This window comes from Aspergillus melleus (genome assembly GCF_016097325.1).
Source record: "Aspergillus melleus strain CBS 546.65 chromosome Unknown contig5, whole genome shotgun sequence".
Lineage (NCBI taxonomy): Eukaryota > Fungi > Ascomycota > Eurotiomycetes > Eurotiales > Aspergillaceae > Aspergillus > Aspergillus melleus.
The window spans coordinates 3418775-3436756 of record NW_025763374.1 but is presented as its reverse complement, the minus strand read 5'-3'; the positions used below and the strand labels follow the sequence as shown (position 1 = coordinate 3436756).

Sequence of the window (17982 nt, the reverse complement as noted above, 5' to 3'; positions counted from 1 at the left end):
TCGTAGCACAAACACCACGCTCAATGCTCGCTCAAAGAAACAATCAAAAGAAAGACAGAAAACAAAAGCAACTTTTGGCCTCATCTTAACTTAAAGTCTGCCTCATCGTGAGGATCCTCTGAGGGGGTGGAAAACGGTAGGATGAGCTCAGAAATCTTCCAAATGGCCTGGTTTGCTCTTTCAGCATACTTTGGGGGTATTGTTATACATTCTTTTAGAGACAAAGACTGTTGTTGCATGAAGTTCATTAGCTCTCTGTCATGGGTACGGGCAGGCAGGGTTATAGGACTAGATCATACCTTCAGACTCGTCAAACCCCTGGCCCATTCAAGTCCAAGATCGCAGGTCTCATCGGGCAATTCGACTGTCTCGTCTATGGGCTGCGTGAGAAGCTCATGGCAGTTTTCCAGCCAAAGAACAGACAACTTCCTTCCAGGAGCCAGATCCTCCTGCGACCCTGATTCAGTCTCAACGGAGTCTTTGTGGACACCTCCCAGCCAATTCAAGAATTCGGGATGCGCACCACGACAGGTTTTCAGCTTCAAGACCCTCAACCGAGGATTGTTCTTCACAAGCATGGTCAATTGAGACGGGTTGATACCGGTCCTCTCCAGAGTCAGGCTCTCTAGGCTAGAGATCCCGAAATCTTTGTAGCGCCCTCCCCCAATGAGTAGATTCCAAACATTGCTGGAGGGCGCCGGTTGCAGCCAAAGCCTGGGGTTCATTTCCCCGTCTCGAATATGCCGATGCTCGAAGCGTAGTGCCAGATGCCGTAGCGAGTGTCGGCACTTGCCCCCTAGAGTCTTCGCTCCGCGAGCATCAAGACCATACGCCATGAACTCCAGTTTGATCAGAGAAGGGCCGTAACGATTCACAATTAAGGAGAAAATTTTATTCTGAGCTCGGATCATCTCTTCCTGCGTCCGTGACCGAGTTTTGCCCCGTGCTACTGCGATCCGCCTGCTCGGGTCGCCTGCCCCGGTGTGGCTTCTCCCAGGTGCATCCGACCGATTACGTTTGAATCTCGGATGAATAACTGCAACGGTATATTCACTCGCGTTGCCATTGTCGTCATCATCACCAACATCATCCTCATCGAAACAGCGAGAAAGTTGGCCTGGTGCGGACCAACCAGCTTGCAGGCAGGCTATGGTGGAATGAGCCCTCTTTTCGAACACGCCCAGTCGCAAGTAACGGAGACTCATGATGTGGGACTCATAGTTGAAGCGACATGTTTCACCGAAGGCAAGCAGGGACTCGTACGGTAGGTAAGAAAGGATATGTATGATTATCTCCAATGGGAGACTGTTGAGTCTGTCGCGCATGGTATCTCGGGAGTACGTGCCCGGCAATTTGGTTTTGATAATCCGTTTTGTTTCTTGTCTAGCTCTTCTGGTTCTAGGTCGTTAGCATAAAGCCATTGACAGAGGACAACATGAGATGAGAGACCCCAGAGACAACCATCCTGCATCCAGGGAAGAAAGAGAAGTAGATTCTTTGCAGAGGATCCCAATCTAGTAATTACGCCAAATCGACTTCACATCTAGCGGAGGTGACGTCGCTTTCCTCCGGTGTAGAATCTCATGTCCCGGTTGGCGAGGATGATCGCGGGTGATTCAGATTGATCCAGATCGATTCATTATAGATGTAGCGATGTGTGTGGCGGTGCACGATGAGGCTCAAGTCTATGGAAATTTCGCAACTCACATGCTAGAAAGTAGAAACAGACCTCACCATGAAAAAGTGGTCGAGCTAAGGAAAGCTGCCTTTTAAATTCGTTGTGGAGACATGCCGTGGCGCAGTGTCATACATCGGGATTCTTTGCTAGGTAGCAGGATAAGGCACTATGAGCATGGGTTGTAATGTGCCATTTGCATAACTGCTAGAATTTGGGGGGTTTCAAAGACGGCCATAAGAAAATCGAAAGTATTCTGGTTGGGCGTAGTAGCCTAGCAAGTACGGAGTAGCAAGGTGACAATCAAAAGCGAAGACAAACAATAATCGGCCTCTCCGGGTCTGGAAGCGGTATCGTTCTTCCCCCCTAATTTTATATTCTAGTGTGAGCTGGACTTGGCGGCCAAACCACGATCAATTCCCAATCCCCGGGATTTTTATTTTCGCCCACCAGAGCGTGAGCAAATCAGGATCTGCACGGGTCCGAGGGCAGAAGATGTGCTGATAGCGTCTTCCTCTTTGGTCAAGGAAGAACCGCGCTTGGAACTCACGATTATTGGGTACCGACGACGCGTCCGTCTCTGACAATCATTGACAAGGATATCAACCTGCAGGAGAAGATGTGTCTGGGTCCTTTTTTTTCGTTCTCTTTTCTTTTCCTTTCTTTTCTTTTTTTTTGGTAAACAAGGAATAAAGAAGAAAAAAAAAAAAACTCTGTCTTTACCCTCCCCTTGGAGACGCCAAGGCAGCCTAAATCCCGCCTGTCGGAATCGCAAAAGCAACCATGCAGAGTTGTCGACACTAAGCAAAAGTTGCATATCTAGGTGGTGGAGTTGGGGCCTAGCCCATTCGTCTTCAATTATCCTAACAATTCCGTCCAATAACAATGACTTGGGGACACTCCACAAGGATCCTTTGGCGCCGAGCCTGGTCAATTGGGACTTTTGGCAGTTGGGAACTTGGGACAGTTGGGGAGGGGTCATTCTGATGGGCTTGGTGGTCGGTTGTCCAACGCATTCTCGTCAGTCGTCGTCTTACGATAGATGGTGATAGTGATACGCAGTGCGACCAAGGACCCGAAACTCTCCTTGCAGTGATTGTGTGACATGACCCAGTTCATTGGGAATGTCGGTCCAATAAAAGTCGGTGGTCTGGTAGCATGATTTTCGGGGGCAGACGGTCAGATGTCGATCATAAGCAATACCAGGCTTTGCCAGCGATGCCCCGGTCCCGAAGAAAGAGAAAAAGAGGGTTAGTGGAACGGGGATACCCGCCGGTTGGGTCGAGCATCTCGTTGCTTTTGTCAGCCCCGTATATGTACGGACGCAGTAGTTAAAGGAGACCCAAGGGGGCGGGTTGATGACAGCATCATTTGATCGGATTTGGGGCCTTCCAAGGAGAACCACGTTGCAAAGTAAATTGCCTCATGCAAGTTGACTAGTTCGGAAGCCTCGCAGTCGAGGAAAACAGACCAGGAAGAGAACCGGGAACTGGAATGAAAGACCTAATGGGTAATATAACCAAAGATACGGCGACCAAAGCATGATGATGAAACGCTGCTGACCACGAGCGTAAGCAGGGGGGGAGGAAGGAAGGAAGGAAGAAAGAAAGAAAGAAAGACAGAAAGCCAAAAGCAAGGTGGCAGCGGTGAGGCGGCAGAGCTTGTGATGCATCAATAATCGATGCCCACAAGTCGAGACACGTCGATTCTCTCCTGACGAGAGAAAGCCCCTCACTGGTTCTCGAGTCTATTAGCCGGGTCCCACATACAGTAGAATCCAATCGGTCTGCGGAGTATTGTCGAGAGGATTTGACATGGGAAAAGCAAGTAAAATCATATAAAATTCTATACATCCTAAATGAAACACATTCGGCTTGGGAACGACACACAACTCAACTTCCTCGCCCACGCAATAATGGCACCATGTACATACTTTGCCAATCTATCCCTGCACCCTGAAGGTACGACCGCTGGCAGTCTTCCTCTCCCGCTCCTCGTTCTCCGGCCGAGCTCGGTTGAGTACTGCGTCATGTTAGTAACCGTAAGCATTGAGAGCGACTTCTTTCGGACACTCACCTTGAAGGAAGTCTGCCGTCCTCTTGCGCATTCGAGTGTGGATGTAGGCCTAGATATCAGGTAAGCAGCCGATCGCATGCAATCAACCATGGCAAAGGAACATACCTTGGAGGCCTTGATGTGGTAATGGAAATAGTCTCGGAAAATCTGAATATGGGAGATGTTTTCGTAACGCCGTTGGGGCGTCAGGTGACGAGGGAAAAGAACTGCCTCGTCATTAGCATTCACAACCTTAAGAATTGTCCAAGGTTAAATGTTACCAAAAGTGACATAGCTCATCGTGCCGTCACCGGGATCCTGCAGGCCGGGGACACCCTCGAGTTCAAGGGGAGGGTCGTTTCTGAACAGCACCTGAGGAGCGTTCTGCAGGGTCAGAACACGCCGTCTGGCATCAACAAACTCTTGCAAGAACACCTTGCCAAAGATTCGGTCGGTTTCTTCCCGGAAGACGGTGCTGAAGATGACGGTGACTCGGTCATTGTTGGCCTTGATGTAGAAGGCTTCCTCCTCTCGGTAATGGATGGCCATCACCTCACCCCCTTCCTTGATGCCTTGGGGAGCTGATTCAGAGGTGTATTTCGAGGCTTCTTCGGAGAGCTTAGCGAACTCATCGAAAGCCCTCTCGAACGGGGCAGCCATAGCATTGCGCTTCATCAGAGCAAGGCGCATGACGAGTTCGTCTCTCGCCTCTTGTTCGGCGGGGAGGTTTTCCAAATCAATTAGAACCGAGAAGTCATAGCCGGGCTCCGGAGCGACAATGTAAGATCCGTATTCCCTTTCCAGCACCTCCTGCGCCCCATACTGAACCAGCTCGCGGAAGCATTTCACGTTGATGGAGATGAGGATCTGAGTCTTGGACTCGGGTGTCGACAAATGAAACGTAACTCCGTCGAAATCTGAGACGACCTGATCGACTGACGCGGGCGGGGCTCTATAGAATGTAGCCACATGTCAGTTAGAAGCCGGATGTGCGTACGGCGGAGGCGGGGAGAGGGGGGAAGCTGTACCCAGAGAACCGCTCCGTCAGGAGAGTGTGGATGAGAACGTTGTGGTAGTCTAGGAGAAGCATGGTGGCTGTCGCATCAACGATGCGTCGGAAAGTTGCGTAAAATCGACGATTGCAACGTCACTCTGGAATCGTTTCCCCTGATCTTTGTGTGCGGAATGTAGTTAACTGTCTGTTGGAGAAGGCAACGGAGGTGAGTGTCAACGACGCTCTTACTGCCTTGCGTTATTGTTGCCGGATGTTGGGGAAAGGAAGGCGGTGAGGTCCCAGCCACTCGGGCACTTGTCGCCTCCCGTACATCCATTTTTGGATTATCGATAGCATCGCGGCTTTTTTTTTTTTTTTTTTTTAAGTGTCAAGCATCTCACGCCCAACGATGGTGAAATCATATTTGTGAGTATCCTTCCACACATATTCTACTCGCTGCTGAACTTTGCTAAACTCTGCCTTTTTTTGTACAGGAAATTCGAGCACTCGAAAACTTTCGGGCTCGTCGCTGGGGCATCGTCGAATGCGATCTGGGCCCGCGACGATGAACTGGCTGGGGCTGCACGTCGCACCGGCTCCGGTCGGGCTGTCGTCGGTGCAAGTGAGGAGGTGCTCTGCTGGGATATCAAGAAAGGAGAATTGTTGGGGAGATGGCACGATACGTCATGCAATGCGCAGGTCACCGTGATCACTCAGAGCAAGATGGATGAGGATATCTTTGCTGTCGGGTAGGTCTACCTGTGGTTTTAGACTCGGGTCGCTCACGTCGGTTATTTTTATGCTAACTCTCTTCGCTTCTTAGTTACGAAGACGGTAGCATTCGTCTTTGGGATTCGCGAACCGCCAGTGTGATGATCTCGTTCAACGGCCACAAAACCGCTATCACTCAGTTGGCCTTCGACAGCGCCGGTGTTCGCCTTGCCAGTGGTTCCAAAGATACCGATATCATCCTGTGGGATCTGATTGCGGAAGTCGGCCTATTCAAGCTGCGCGGACATACCGACCAAATCACCTCCCTTCATTTCCTCGATCCCTCCCCGGAGTTGCTCAACGCCGCCGGCCTGAATGAGCACGCAGGATTCCTCGTCACCACCAGCAAAGATTCACTGATCAAGGTGTGGGATCTCGCATCGCAACACTGTATCGAAACCCACGTCGCTCAGTCCAACGGAGAGTGTTGGAGTTTGGGCTTGTCCCCCGATCAGAGCGGCTGTATCACGGCCGGAAATGATGGAGAATTGAAAGTGTGGTCGATCGACGAGAGCGCTATGATCGAGATCTCAAAAGAGAAAGTTGGTGCGGAAGACCGCAAAATCCTTACAAACAGGGGAACGTTTTACAGAACTGGAAAGGACCGCACAATTGGGATCAGCTTTCACCCGCGATCGGACTATGTTGCTTTCCATGGGTCTGAGAAGGCTGTTGAAATCTGGCGCATTCGCTCGGAGACCGAGGTCCAGAAGAGCTTGGCGAGAAAGCGCAAGAGAAGAAAGGAGAAAGACGCCCAGCGCAATGCTGATGGAGCTGCTAAGGATGCCGCCGATGACAAAGTTGAGGATATCTCCTCTGCACCGGTAACCGAAATCTTCGTCTCTCACGTTATCGTTCGTACCGGCGGAAAAGTTCGTTCCTTCGACTGGATCAGAACGAAATCGAGTGGGAACATTCAACTTCTAGTTGCAACCACAAACAACCAGTTAGAAGCATACAGTGTTGTTATGGCGAACAAGAAAAACAAAGACGAGGACGAATCGGATTACAACCGCAACCTGGCCGTCGACATCCCTGGACATCGCACCGATATTCGGTCCATCGCCCTGAGCTCGGACGATCGCATGCTGGCTTCTGCCTCAAACGGTACTCTGAAAGTCTGGAACATCAAGACGCAGAGCTGCCTCCGTACGTTGGATTGCGGCTATTCTCTGTGCTCTGCTTTCCTTCCTGGTGATAAGATCGTCGTGGTCGGCAACAAAGATGGACAGCTCGAAGTTTTCGACATTGCGTCCTCCACTCTGCTCGACACTATCAAAGCTCATGATGGACCGGTCTGGTCTCTCCAAGTGCACCCCGATGGAAAGTCACTCGTTAGTGGCAGCGCCGATAAGACTGCCAAATTCTGGAACTTCCAGGTCGTCCAGGAAGACATCCCCGGTACTAAGAGAACTACGCCTCGGCTCAAGTTGGTCCACACAAGAACTCTCAAGGTCTCGGATGACATTCTCAATATCCGATTCTCTCCTGACGCCCGGCTGCTGGCCGTTTCCCTACTTGACAACACCGTTAAGGTTTTCTTCGTCGATTCTTTGAAACTCTTCCTTAACCTCTACGGCCACAAACTTCCAGTCCTGAGCATGGACATCTCCTACGACAGCAAATTGATTGTTACTTGCTCGGCTGACAAGACAGTTCGTCTCTGGGGTTTGGATTTCGGTGATTGTCACAAAGCATTCTTGGCGCACGAAGACAGTATCATGGCTGTCGCTTTTGTCCCCACGAATAAGGAAGGAAATGGTCATAACTTCTTCAGCGCAAGCAAAGACCGTGTGGTGAAATACTGGGACGGTGATAAATTCGAGAACATCCAGAAGCTGGCCGGTCATCACGGCGAGATCTGGGCTTTGACTATCAGCCATGACGGCGAGTTCCTTGTGACGGCCAGTCACGATAAGAGTATCCGCACCTGGCAGCAGACCGATGAGCCACTTTTCCTCGAAGAAGAGCGCGAAAAGGAGCTGGAAGAGATGCACGACAACAACCTCATGGAATCTCTCGACCAGGAAGACAACGAAGACGGCGAGAAGGCCGAAGCCGGTGAGGCAGGAAAACAGACCACTGTCACACTCATGGCCGGTGAAAAGATTATGGAAGCCCTCGACTTGGGAATTGAGGATCTGGAGATCGTGCGTGAATGGCGCGCCATCAAAGCGGTGCAACCGAACGCCGCCCCTCCCACCCGCAACCCGCTGTACATGGCGCTGGGCAACATTTCGGCTGAGCAGCACGTCCTGAACACGGTGCAGAAAGTCCCGGCCGCCGCGCTGCAGGATGCCTTGCTCGTTTTGCCCTTTGCCAAGCTCCCCGCACTGTTCACCTTCCTCGACATCTGGGCCAATCGGGAATGGAACGTTCCTCTCACCTGCCGTGTCCTTTTCTTCATGCTCAAGACGCATCACCGCCAGGTTGTTGCCAGCAAGACGATGAGGCCGATGCTCGATAGCATTCGATCTACCTTGCGTCGGGTCCTGGCGCGCCAGAAGGACGAAATGGGATTCAACCTGTCGGCTCTGCAGTTCGTGGGCCATCAGGTGCGCGAACAGGGTACTAAGCAATACGTTGATGACGAGGTCTGGGAAGAGCCGGCTCAGACAGCAGCCACGGGTAAGAAGCGACAATTTATCAGCGTGTCCTAAGCAGAGGGGCTGTAATCTTTTGGTTTTTACCCTGGGGGTTTTTGATTACTTTCTTGTATACATGCATCACGGGCGTTACGAATTGACTTGGATGTCTTATGTCTGCGACTAGAAAAAGTTCTATATCCGGAGTTTGGAAGGTTGAAAAAATCCCAATGTATATTCATATTCTTGAGACATCTATAGAAATTCCACCATATAGAATCCAATTCACAACAACCAATTGTCTCTCCAATCAAAGCAAGGCGTCCCGACATGCTACGAACTGTATATCCAAAGCCTAAACTCGTCAAATCAGCATCAGCTCATGAACAAAGGTAAAAAGAAAAAAAAAACAATGATCATAAGCAAGCAACAGTGATCGACGACTCCTCCTCATCCAAGGAACAGACCAAAAGCATCTGCTCTCAAGAGCCAATCCCACACACACCAAGACACCAAAGAAAAAAAGAACATAAAAACAACCACTCAGCAGAACCTTTATAAGCACCGACGACGAGGACCACCAGTGGTGAAAAATCCCGTCATACCTCTTCCGGCTCTTCCTAAAATACCGGTTCTTGGAAATGTTCTCATCATATTGGAAGTTTGTTTGTTTTTTTCTTTTTGGGTTCGTTGGGGTGTGTGGATTGGTCTCTTCCTTTTTCTCTTTTCTTTGCTTGTTTTCCTCATTCTCATTTCAAGGACATTTGGGAGGTGGCGTTGTTGCGGAGATGCTAGGGGATAGGAAGTAGGGGAAGGGGAAGGTAGTGCATACCTATTTGTTAGTCTTCTTCGAGATTCAGGTCGAGAATCAGTCTGAACATTAAGACTGGTGTTGGGAGCAAGAGCTCCGTGCTGTCGAGGAAGAGAAAAAAAGTGGGAGAAAATTGTTGGTTGGATTTAAGCCCGGCCGAATAGGCGGGCCGGTGCTTAGTCAGGGCTTTGTCACGTCGCCTTGCTCAACCGGGACCTTCCCTGGGGCTCTTCTAGGCAGGCGGTCAATTATGTCACGTGCTCACCTGCCCCAGATTCCCCTGTTAGATAGTTCCTTTCCTTCCCCATAGTCATAAACAAACTTGTCTTATTCAGCCCCATTGCAGACCGTCACAGGGCACGCGGTACCAGAGGGCAGTATGCTCCGACATCAGCTCTTTAGTTAGTGATTGGGCGCAGAGATAATTCAGTCACATGATATCCCAGCTTGCCATCGCGTGGCACTTGGGTGCCATTCCTTCCTGCAGCACCGCAAGTCATGGCCCCAAGAACACGTCGGATCGTCGACACACGTCAGTCTCTTATGGCAACTGGAATTACCCCTACAGGGGGTTTTCAAGAGCTCCCCCTGACACCACCTCTTACGAATGAGAAGCTGTTGTCGAGAAGCGCTCAGCGCGTGCTGAACCATTTTAAGCTTCACAAAGCAGGTCATAGGCCACGGTTTTGGTGGCAGCATCAGCTCTCTTTACGCCAATACGCAGAAGCTTTGCGTGCTCTAAACAGCGACAATCTTCTCAGAAGTTACGTTGAGGACAAAGTGAGGTGAGTATCGCTAAGCTTCGATATATTTGAGTCGTCGCATTGATTCAGCCGTGTTCTAGATACGACTACGATCCTTGTCGGTCTTCTCTGATTATCCGAATGCCAAGTGTGCTCCACGATGTTTTCTGCGCAAAGATAGTTGAAGAGATCTTGCGACAGCTGAAGCAACTTGAGAACGGAGACGAAGACTGCGCTAGTTTTGCGAAGGAAGTCCAGCACCTTGCCACTTCCCGAATCATGATACCTGACGAGACAAGAGATGGAAAGCAGGTCTATTCTAAGCGAGAGCCAGATGCATCATTTAAGCACCGACTTGCACGCTTTCCCGGTGTTATTATAGGTGTGCTATTCACAAAAGAGTCGCCTTGTTTCACACCTAGCGGATGAGTATATACTGAACACGGATGGGAGCGTGAACGCGGTCGTTGCCCTGGACATTGATTATAAAGGATCCCAGAAAGCGGCTATCACCGTATGGCGACCTGAGTATATAACAGTCGATGGCGTGGAGGAGCTTCAAGCGACCGCCAAGGTCGACGCGCTGGTATACACCCTATAAGCGGCCACCTATCTGAGCCATAGATGCTGACATGTACAGCCGTTCCGTACAGAGTCTGGTCTTCCAGTTGAGGGAGCTGCGCTCCAGTTGTCATTGAGGGATTTTGCAACTGAAGAACTCTCGCGGGGGCACACTAGCATTGATCAGGAAATCTTTATCACATCCGATCAGCTTTGTGCCTTCCTCTCACGCGCCGAAGAGGAACAGCGAGGGCAAATGCTACATCAAGGTTCTATCAACAGTCTACGCCCCGGCGCTAGAAAGCGTCGTCGATCTCCGCCTCCCCCAGATCAGCCAAGTTCGGACGAGGAAGGTTCAGGTGAGAGCGAAAGAGAATATAAGCGTGGACGGCAGAGCAGCGATTTTTGTCCGGACTCTTCGTCCGGGGATTTGGAAGGTGAGCTGCTTTAGTGTTTTTGAATAGGCTATATGATGAAGGTACTTTGCTTGTTGAGATTCGAGGAAAGGCGCCAAGTTGATGCTTTCTTCCTTTCTTCGACATACCTATCCGGAGAAATTGTAAGAACTGAGCTAGACATGCGCTTCATGTCGACCGAATCGAATTCTGTCGAGTTTCCCTGTTCAGTTGAAGAGAAACAATATCTTATTAGCTGACGGTTCAAGGAGCGATATGAAACGGCCACGACTCACTGCAGTCAAGGGGGGTGGCGAAGTGCACACAGGACGGAGAGGCCGGCCCAATGGCAAAAATGGCTCAAGTTGGTCCGAGTCGACACGGCGTCAAATGATGGAACAGCAACGAGGAGAGGAGGCCATCTATATAAACCACGCACCACGATGCCAAGCGGCAGCGACGCGCTTTCCCAGATCGAGCGCGCTTTACCGGATGCAGTAATTCACCGTCACCGCAGAATACGGAGTATCTACAGTACAATCATGGCGGATTGTGGCACAACAGCATTAAACAAGCTTGTTATAAGATTCTGAGAATACAAAAATCCAGTCCATAGGAGATTATTACAAGGTGCCATCATGGTCATCAAGTTCGTCAATCATAACCGTAGGTAGTTATCGCTACAAATCCAATCATTCAGAGGATTATGATGACGGCTTCATCGTCCCACAATTCGAACACGTCCACCATTCGGTCTCCATGAAGGTGCTGCAGAAACTGCATACCCATCCCAAAGGCCGCTTGGGGGTATTCCTGTCCAATTCAGCGAGAGTCTCAACGGCGCTGCTTTTCATTTTGAACGATTTGTGGCCAACGGACTGGCTCAGAGGACGTTTTCTTTTGCTTCGTTCATTTGAATTTGATGATTCCGTGCTCATTGTAGGAGGACCCGACACAGATCGAGTATTTGAAGGCCGAGGTCTCTCTGCGGCACAAGCATCACAGCATAGGAAAGTGGCCGGGTTCTCCAAAGTGCAGATTGGACAAGCCCACGGTCGTTCGTACAAACTATCATCTGAGGTGAGATCGACAAGGTCCTGTGATTGCACAGATGCGGTAGGCCTGGTTCCAAGGGGTACAGGCGGGGGAGAAGGATTTGATCGAGGACCAGCCGGGTTATCTTGAGTCGGGGGTATATAAGAAGGCCCGTATCTTTCCCGCTCTTCCTCTTCAATTAGGTCAATAAAAGCTTCCATGATAGCCCGCTCATTTGCATCGTCCTCCTCGGCTTTTGTCAAAAAACCGTTTCTAGAGGCTTCTTCTGCGAGATCAGCGCTGTTATCAGCTCCCGATGCACAACCCTTGGTAACTTCTATACGTCGCTGTGCGGCGTCAGCTATCACCCTGCGCATGTCAGTTCCACGCAGTACTGGGGCGCCACCCAGTCGCTGTCCGGACCCCGCGGAGAGCGCCCGTCTCTGTTCCGCAGCTGCTCGTGCTTGTCGGCGAGCTTCGTCCACGGGCATCCGCCGGCCGCCTAGCCGTTTGCCTTGTGAAAGGAACCCTTCTCCGGTATATCCCTTCATAGCAAGCTCTTCGTGCTCGTCGCGTAGCTGGTTCCAAAGAGCATGAAATTGTTGATTGTGGGGGCCATGAACAATATGGCAAAGCCTGGACACGTCAATACTCGGAAGTATTATCATAAAAGATTTTTGGACACATACTCATGTAACATAGTATCTACAACATGCTCGATTGGAAGGAACTGTCGCTGGTCGGACGCATAACGCAACCGAAGACATATCTTCTGGCCGCCATTGATGTTGAGACCAAGGAGGTTCCGATCTCGTGGGTACATTTCAGAGAGCGTGCCTACTTTCCAACCTCTTCGGCGCATGATAGGTTTCACCAGGGACGCGACTTTTCGAAGCGCCAGCAAAGCTTCCGACTCTCTAGGTCGGTGCTTGTCATGCTGATATTCAAAGATCAGGGGGTCTATTTCACGCATGTCGATGATCCGAAAGTGTTGAGTGGATCGGTGATAGAAGATAGATTGACAGAGAATTATTAAGACGAAACTTATAATCCAAGCACAGCATCGGCCAGGCCTAAAATGAGGCTAGGGTCCTTGGTTGTTAAAGATAGCTCCCGGCTTTGATGTAGATGAGCTAACATCGACTCGTGAATGTACCGCGAGAGCCCCCAGATCACCAGGCAGATTCCAGCCGCGTCATGACGCTGGGTGGCACTCAGTCGAAGGGTGCAGGAATATAGTATTGGTAATCAGCAGAGAATCTCCCAGATTGCGTATCACGTGAAGTGGCGACTTCAAGTCTAGTTGACAAAATATTGATCCTTGGGCGGAGATATATATCTCCAGGATATTGATTCCGATTGGCAACAATGCTGGACTGATAGCAAAGGAGACTGCTGCCTCGGTGGCTCAACCGGGCTGGACAAACCTCAAAGGAAAGATGGGCGCTGGCAGTTTCAAGCGATCCTCAAGCAACGATGAGGCGCAAGTATGAAAGGGTACATGCAAAAGATCCAGCATCTTCGATGGTTCTGCCGATGGGGCGATAGCAACCCGCTCATGTGACCCGGCCGATATCGAGTCGCGAACTTATCGGCGCATCGCTTTTTTCTCTTGTCAACTCGCCCTTCTTTGAACTTTTTGAATACAAAAGTTACCCGGCAAAATGACCAGCGACGACCAGTTCTTCTTTGACTATGTAGGTATACCCATTTGTCATCTACTGCACCCCCAGAGACTCATAGCTGGTTGTACTTTTAGCTCGCGTCAATACCCCATGACGTAAGAAGATATTCCCATCAGGTCGCAGACTCGATCGACCGACAGGTCGACCTGGCCGCCAAAACGATCAAAGATACGCTGTCGAATCAATCATGGCTCCCTTCCTCCGTCCGACCGATACAACCACCTCGTCCTCGTGCTCCTCAGTCTTTCAGCGATCGTGCTTATGATTGGGTTCTTCGACACCGAGCTTGGAGCGCAGCTCTGCTCGCCTTTATCGGAACCACTTCTGTTCTATACCTTGGCAATAAGAAGTTCAGCGGCAAACGGAGGAAGGCTAGGAGAGCCGGAAATGGGGCTCGGAAGGAGATAATAGGTGGGTTACAGATGATCTGGCTGTCGCACTCGGAATCGTCTAACCTTGATGGTAGTTGTCGTCGGATCACCACTTGAGCCGATGACCAAAGCGATTTCAGTAGATCTGGAACGCCGAGGGTATATCGTGTATGTAACGGTTGCGTCGGCAGAGGAGGAGAATGTCATCCAGTCGCAAAATACAGCGGACATTCGAGCCCTCTGGCTCGATCTGACGGTGGTGAATTGCTCTCCAACCCTTAAGCCCGTTACACGTACTGATCAATTTATGCAGACGCCTTCGTCGCCTTCAGAGCTCCATCCGTCGTTGCATGAAATCCGTTCCTTGATAACCCAGCCGCAATCGCCGATGGCAGGCGTACCCCCACACACCTGCCAACTTAGCGGAGTCGTCCTCGTTCCCTCTCCGAACTACGTGACTGGCCCCGTCGCTACAATCCCCCCTTCCGCATGGGCCGATAGCATCAACACGCGGTTGCTGTCGCCTATTCTGACGACTCAGCTTCTTCTGCCTCTTCTCACCCTCCGCAACACAAGCAGTACCATCGTTCTCGTCTACCCCTCGATCTCCTCTTCGTTGTCAGCTCCGTTCACAGGCCCAGAGGTAACTGTTACCCGTGCCATGGCCGGCTTTGCGACGTCGCTTCGACGAGAACTCTGCCTTCTGCAGCACAGCAACATCGATGTCGTGGAGTTGAAACTTGGAAACGTCGATCTCGGACCGCAGTATCGCAGCCCGCAGAGCCACATCACCGGAACGGAGGTTCTCGCATGGAGCACGCAACAGCGATCTCTGTATGGCTCGCAGTACCTTTCCAGCATTGAACAGCGGCCGGTTGCGTCGGCTGGACCCGGCACGATACGTGGTTCCCCGGCCCGACACCTCCACTACGCGTTGATGGATGCGCTGGAGCCGCCCTCGAAGGATATATTCGGAAGGAAGAAGTCCAAGACGCCAGTTTTCTATGTCGGACGCGGTGCGCGCACCTACAGCATTATCGGCGAGTGGGTTCCGGCCGGCTTGGTTGAATGGATGCTCGGCCTCCGCAGTGGACAAGCACCAGTGACAGAGAGTGCCAGCGGAAGCAGCAGCGAGACGAGCTGGGAACGAGTATAATAACAAAGAAAAAGTCGGTACACTTATCTATTCCGGCACTCCATAGTTCTTTTGAATAATGTATATTCTCATCTCCTCTATCGATGTTATTCATAGCATAACCATCCACAGAATGAACCGTCTCTACATACCGTCAATTATCAGTTCCCCCGAATGACCCGAAGTAGGTAGATATCATCCGTAGACACGTCCATTAAGTATTACACGAACCAGCCCACTTCCCCGGGTCATATGTAGTAGTAGTGTATCAAAACCCCACCTAAACACTCACCTCCTCCATCTCGACCGTTCTCTCCCGATCAAACCGCGATCTCTTAACCGCGCCACGCGTCAACTTCCTCCTCAACCAGATCGCCCCCCACGACAGGGCAAAGATAACCAAGATCGCAGCCAAAATGCCAAAGCAGTAGCCGGCCACGCGGCCGCTCTTTTCGCCGTGCACGCCCGGGTTCAGGAACGAGTAGGGATAGAATCCCTGCGTGTGATGCGTCAGGTAGGCCAGCGAGACGTACAGAGGCAGGAGCAGGACGAGGAAAGGGAAGGTGAGAAGGGGGTGGGGGTTGGTTGTGGGGAGGATGATTTCTAGGAGCGCGAAGAGGGAGTTGAGGCCGTGTTGCGAGATCTAATCGGATAGATTGTAATGTAAGTAGGTGGGTTAGCCATTGGAGGGGGTGTTTTGATTTGGTAGCATTGTGCTTTGCTAGAACATCGCTCTTGCGTACTGCGTTGGATGTGCGAGCGCGCGCGCGTGACATGAACAGGGAAGATACGTACATTCGACCACCCGGTAAAGGTTACACGATACCATGGCCCGGAGTAGAGGATGGCCCAGAAGACGATGGTGACCAGGAACGGGAACGTGGTGATAGTGGTATAGAACAGGCCATGGAGGGCGCGCAGACCTCGTGGGCAGGCGTCGAAGAGGAGCGAGCGGCCGGAGCGAGCATAGCAGGCCGTATGGACGCAGGCGACCAGGTAGTAGAAGCCCAGACCCCAGTAGGTCAGCCAGGTGAAGTAGCTGAAGCTCTGGCCGATGGCGGCGCGATCGCCATGGGTGCCGTCCCAGCCCCAGATGAAGAAGTTGGTGAAGAAGATGTAGAGGGCGACGAGAGCGCGGAGAGCAGCGAAGGCCAGCGGAGGCAGCAGCCAGGAGGTTTCGAAGTGGTGACGATGGTCGAGCGAGGGATCGACGCCCATCAACGTGTTGAAGGCCATTTTCCCCATGTTCGGTGAAATATTATTGGTTGAGGGAGATTAGGATTATATATTAAGAATTATGATTCTCTGGGGGGGGGGTTTATTTGATCGAAATTCCCCCTGCAGTGTTTGAACACTTCCGAATTTTGCGTCGCCTTTGTATTTGGTCCCGATTGCCCTTTGCGCAAGGATCGCGTGCTCTTTGTTTGCCCCGGAATGCCTTTCCAGGTGGCTCAATGAGGCATCACGAGGAACACGAGCAGTGTGCCACTGTTTCAGCTGCTGGGCGGACAGGAGAGTCGTACGGTTTGCCAATAAGTCGAGATTGTCAACACAGACGAAAACAAAATCAGATGAAATGAACAGCAAAAACCTAAAAGGTTACGCCGATGGTTCGCAACGGCGCTAACAACCACAGCTCAGTTTTCTCCGAGCTTTCATCCTTATTGTTGCATAGAGTGAACGCTAAACAATCCTGGGTTAGACTGTTGCCGCCGTCGCCGTCTAACACCCCTAGTTTCCCAGCTAAATACTGTAGTAGCGGGGGAATGTTTGACGGGCTGAAGAGATTTCCGATACCGTTGAAATTTGAATTGACATTGATCAAGGCAACTGAAGGCTTGGATAATTGGCTGTTGATAATCATTGCCCGCAAGATATTTCGTACTTGTACAAACTGCTCTGATCTAGCCTTAAAGCTTTTTAGCAACCTTGACTCAATAAAAATCGCCGAAAGTATAGCAACGGGTTAAGCATTGGCACCACAACAGTGCCTTCACATAGAAAACCACGGGATAGCTAGGAAGACCACAATCCCAGGCCAAATTTGCCTACCTCTATCTGGGAGTTTCTGTCAGAAAAGAAAGAAACAAATAAGTATGTAAGATAGATAGCTTATAGGTTTGGTGTACGTCGTATGTACAGTATTCAAGGTCAAGAAGCACCATAGTGAGCAATAATGAATGTAGACATCTTGAATACAAGAGAGACTGTAGCTAATTGGGGAGGGTTTATGTGGATGACCGTGAAGGTTGTTGTGTAGAAAGAAGAGGTTTTCCAATCGTAGGTGCTGCGACAGGCGAGATGCTTGGCAGTCACAACCTCAGGCAACAAAACCATCGGGGGTGAGGTCGTATAGCTTCAAAACTGCTGAAGAGGGAAACAGGCCCTTTGTGGGGAGTAGTCACGGATCTGTAACTTGTCGCCGAAACAGATCGATGTATAACCGGGACTATCGATTGAGGAAATGGATTTGAGTTTGACTGTTTGAAATGACACTAAGGCGTTTTAAATCTTAGGAAGATCCGGAGTAGGAGGAACAGATTTCTCCTAGGCATTACATATACTCCGTAGGCCACATGGACAGGTGACGGCTGCATTGCAGACACCTGGATTTTTTGTCACTTGTCACTTCAGCCCGTCTTCAGCCGTCATTCTGATCATCGTCCCGGGCGGGGAGGCGGTGATTTCATCAATGGACATTGAGATCACACAATCCACTTATGTAGGCAGATGCACATGGGCTGCAGGCGCAGGGAGGCCGATGATAGATATCTACGGAGTGCATTGACACTACAGGAGACTGCAGGAACAGTACGCAGTAAATAGTAATATGCTATGTAAATAACAATAACAATCAGTAGGTAATAAAGATTAATGAATCAAAACAATAACAACAACCACAACAGTGCTGAGTATGGAGACAAGGATGGATTAAATTCAATAGACCCCCGTATTGGAAGAATCTTCTAATAATGAGAATATTAACCTCCACCGGGCCACGCCAATCACCGGGAGGAAAGCAACCGTTGGAACCACCGGTCGACTGCAGTTCGGACAAGCCGACAAAAAAAGCAGGCGGGCCGAACGAGATGACGACGAGAAGATGAGATGAGGGCGATGAGAGAGTAACTGTACATTATTTAATGTGAGTACATGAGAATTGTCC

The 17982-nt window shown here is 50.6% G+C and overlaps 7 protein-coding genes across 7 annotated transcripts; 3 read left to right on the top strand and 4 right to left on the bottom strand.

The window, feature by feature from the left end:
* Positions 1–32: 32 nt before the first annotated feature.
* Positions 33–1205, bottom strand: LDX57_009515 (uncharacterized protein; the record flags this gene model as incomplete). The annotated part of the gene is made up of 2 exons (XM_046091245.1): positions 33–227; positions 300–1205. 2 exons carry the CDS (start codon positions 1203–1205, stop codon positions 81–83), a joined length of 1053 nt encoding a protein of 350 aa, XP_045947222.1. The 3' UTR covers positions 33–80.
* Positions 1206–3617: 2412 nt separating this feature from the next.
* Positions 3618–4820, bottom strand: ARC35 (actin-related protein 2/3 complex subunit 2; the record flags this gene model as incomplete). The annotated part of the gene is made up of 5 exons (XM_046091244.1): positions 3618–3697; positions 3752–3800; positions 3857–3957; positions 4012–4682; positions 4759–4820. The coding sequence occupies 5 exons, from the start codon at positions 4818–4820 to the stop codon at positions 3618–3620; spliced, it is 963 nt and encodes a 320-aa protein (XP_045947221.1).
* Positions 4821–5107: 287 nt separating this feature from the next.
* DIP2 (snoRNA-binding rRNA-processing protein DIP2) lies at positions 5108–8335 on the top strand. Its single transcript, XM_046091243.1, has 3 exons — positions 5108–5150; positions 5219–5473; positions 5548–8335. The coding sequence occupies exons 1-3, from the start codon at positions 5134–5136 to the stop codon at positions 8153–8155; spliced, it is 2880 nt and encodes a 959-aa protein (XP_045947220.1). The 5' UTR covers positions 5108–5133; the 3' UTR covers positions 8156–8335.
* A 1054-nt stretch (positions 8336–9389) lies between these two features.
* LDX57_009512 (uncharacterized protein) lies at positions 9390–10646 on the top strand (the record flags this gene model as incomplete). The annotated part of the gene is made up of 4 exons (XM_046091242.1): positions 9390–9676; positions 9736–10016; positions 10057–10220; positions 10275–10646. 4 exons carry the CDS (start codon positions 9390–9392, stop codon positions 10644–10646), a joined length of 1104 nt encoding a protein of 367 aa, XP_045947219.1.
* A 640-nt stretch (positions 10647–11286) lies between these two features.
* LDX57_009511 (metalloendopeptidase WSS1) lies at positions 11287–12598 on the bottom strand (the record flags this gene model as incomplete). Its single annotated transcript, XM_046091241.1, has 3 exons — positions 11287–11403; positions 11730–12261; positions 12315–12598. 3 exons carry the CDS (start codon positions 12596–12598, stop codon positions 11287–11289), a joined length of 933 nt encoding a protein of 310 aa, XP_045947218.1.
* A 691-nt stretch (positions 12599–13289) lies between these two features.
* LDX57_009510 (DUF1776 domain-containing protein) lies at positions 13290–14837 on the top strand (the record flags this gene model as incomplete). The annotated part of the gene is made up of 3 exons (XM_046091240.1): positions 13290–13322; positions 13385–13721; positions 13777–14837. 3 exons carry the CDS (start codon positions 13290–13292, stop codon positions 14835–14837), a joined length of 1431 nt encoding a protein of 476 aa, XP_045947217.1.
* A 259-nt stretch (positions 14838–15096) lies between these two features.
* LDX57_009509 (uncharacterized protein) lies at positions 15097–16061 on the bottom strand (the record flags this gene model as incomplete). Its single annotated transcript, XM_046091239.1, has 2 exons — positions 15097–15459; positions 15612–16061. 2 exons carry the CDS (start codon positions 16059–16061, stop codon positions 15097–15099), a joined length of 813 nt encoding a protein of 270 aa, XP_045947216.1.
* Positions 16062–17982: the final 1921 nt, after the last annotated feature.

Excerpts from the sequence above, each read along its gene's own strand:
- DIP2 (XM_046091243.1), top strand. Across the intron at positions 5,474-5,547 it reads GAGGATATCTTTGCTGTCGG|TTACGAAGACGGTAGCATTC; the intron begins GTAGGTCTACCT and ends TTCGCTTCTTAG.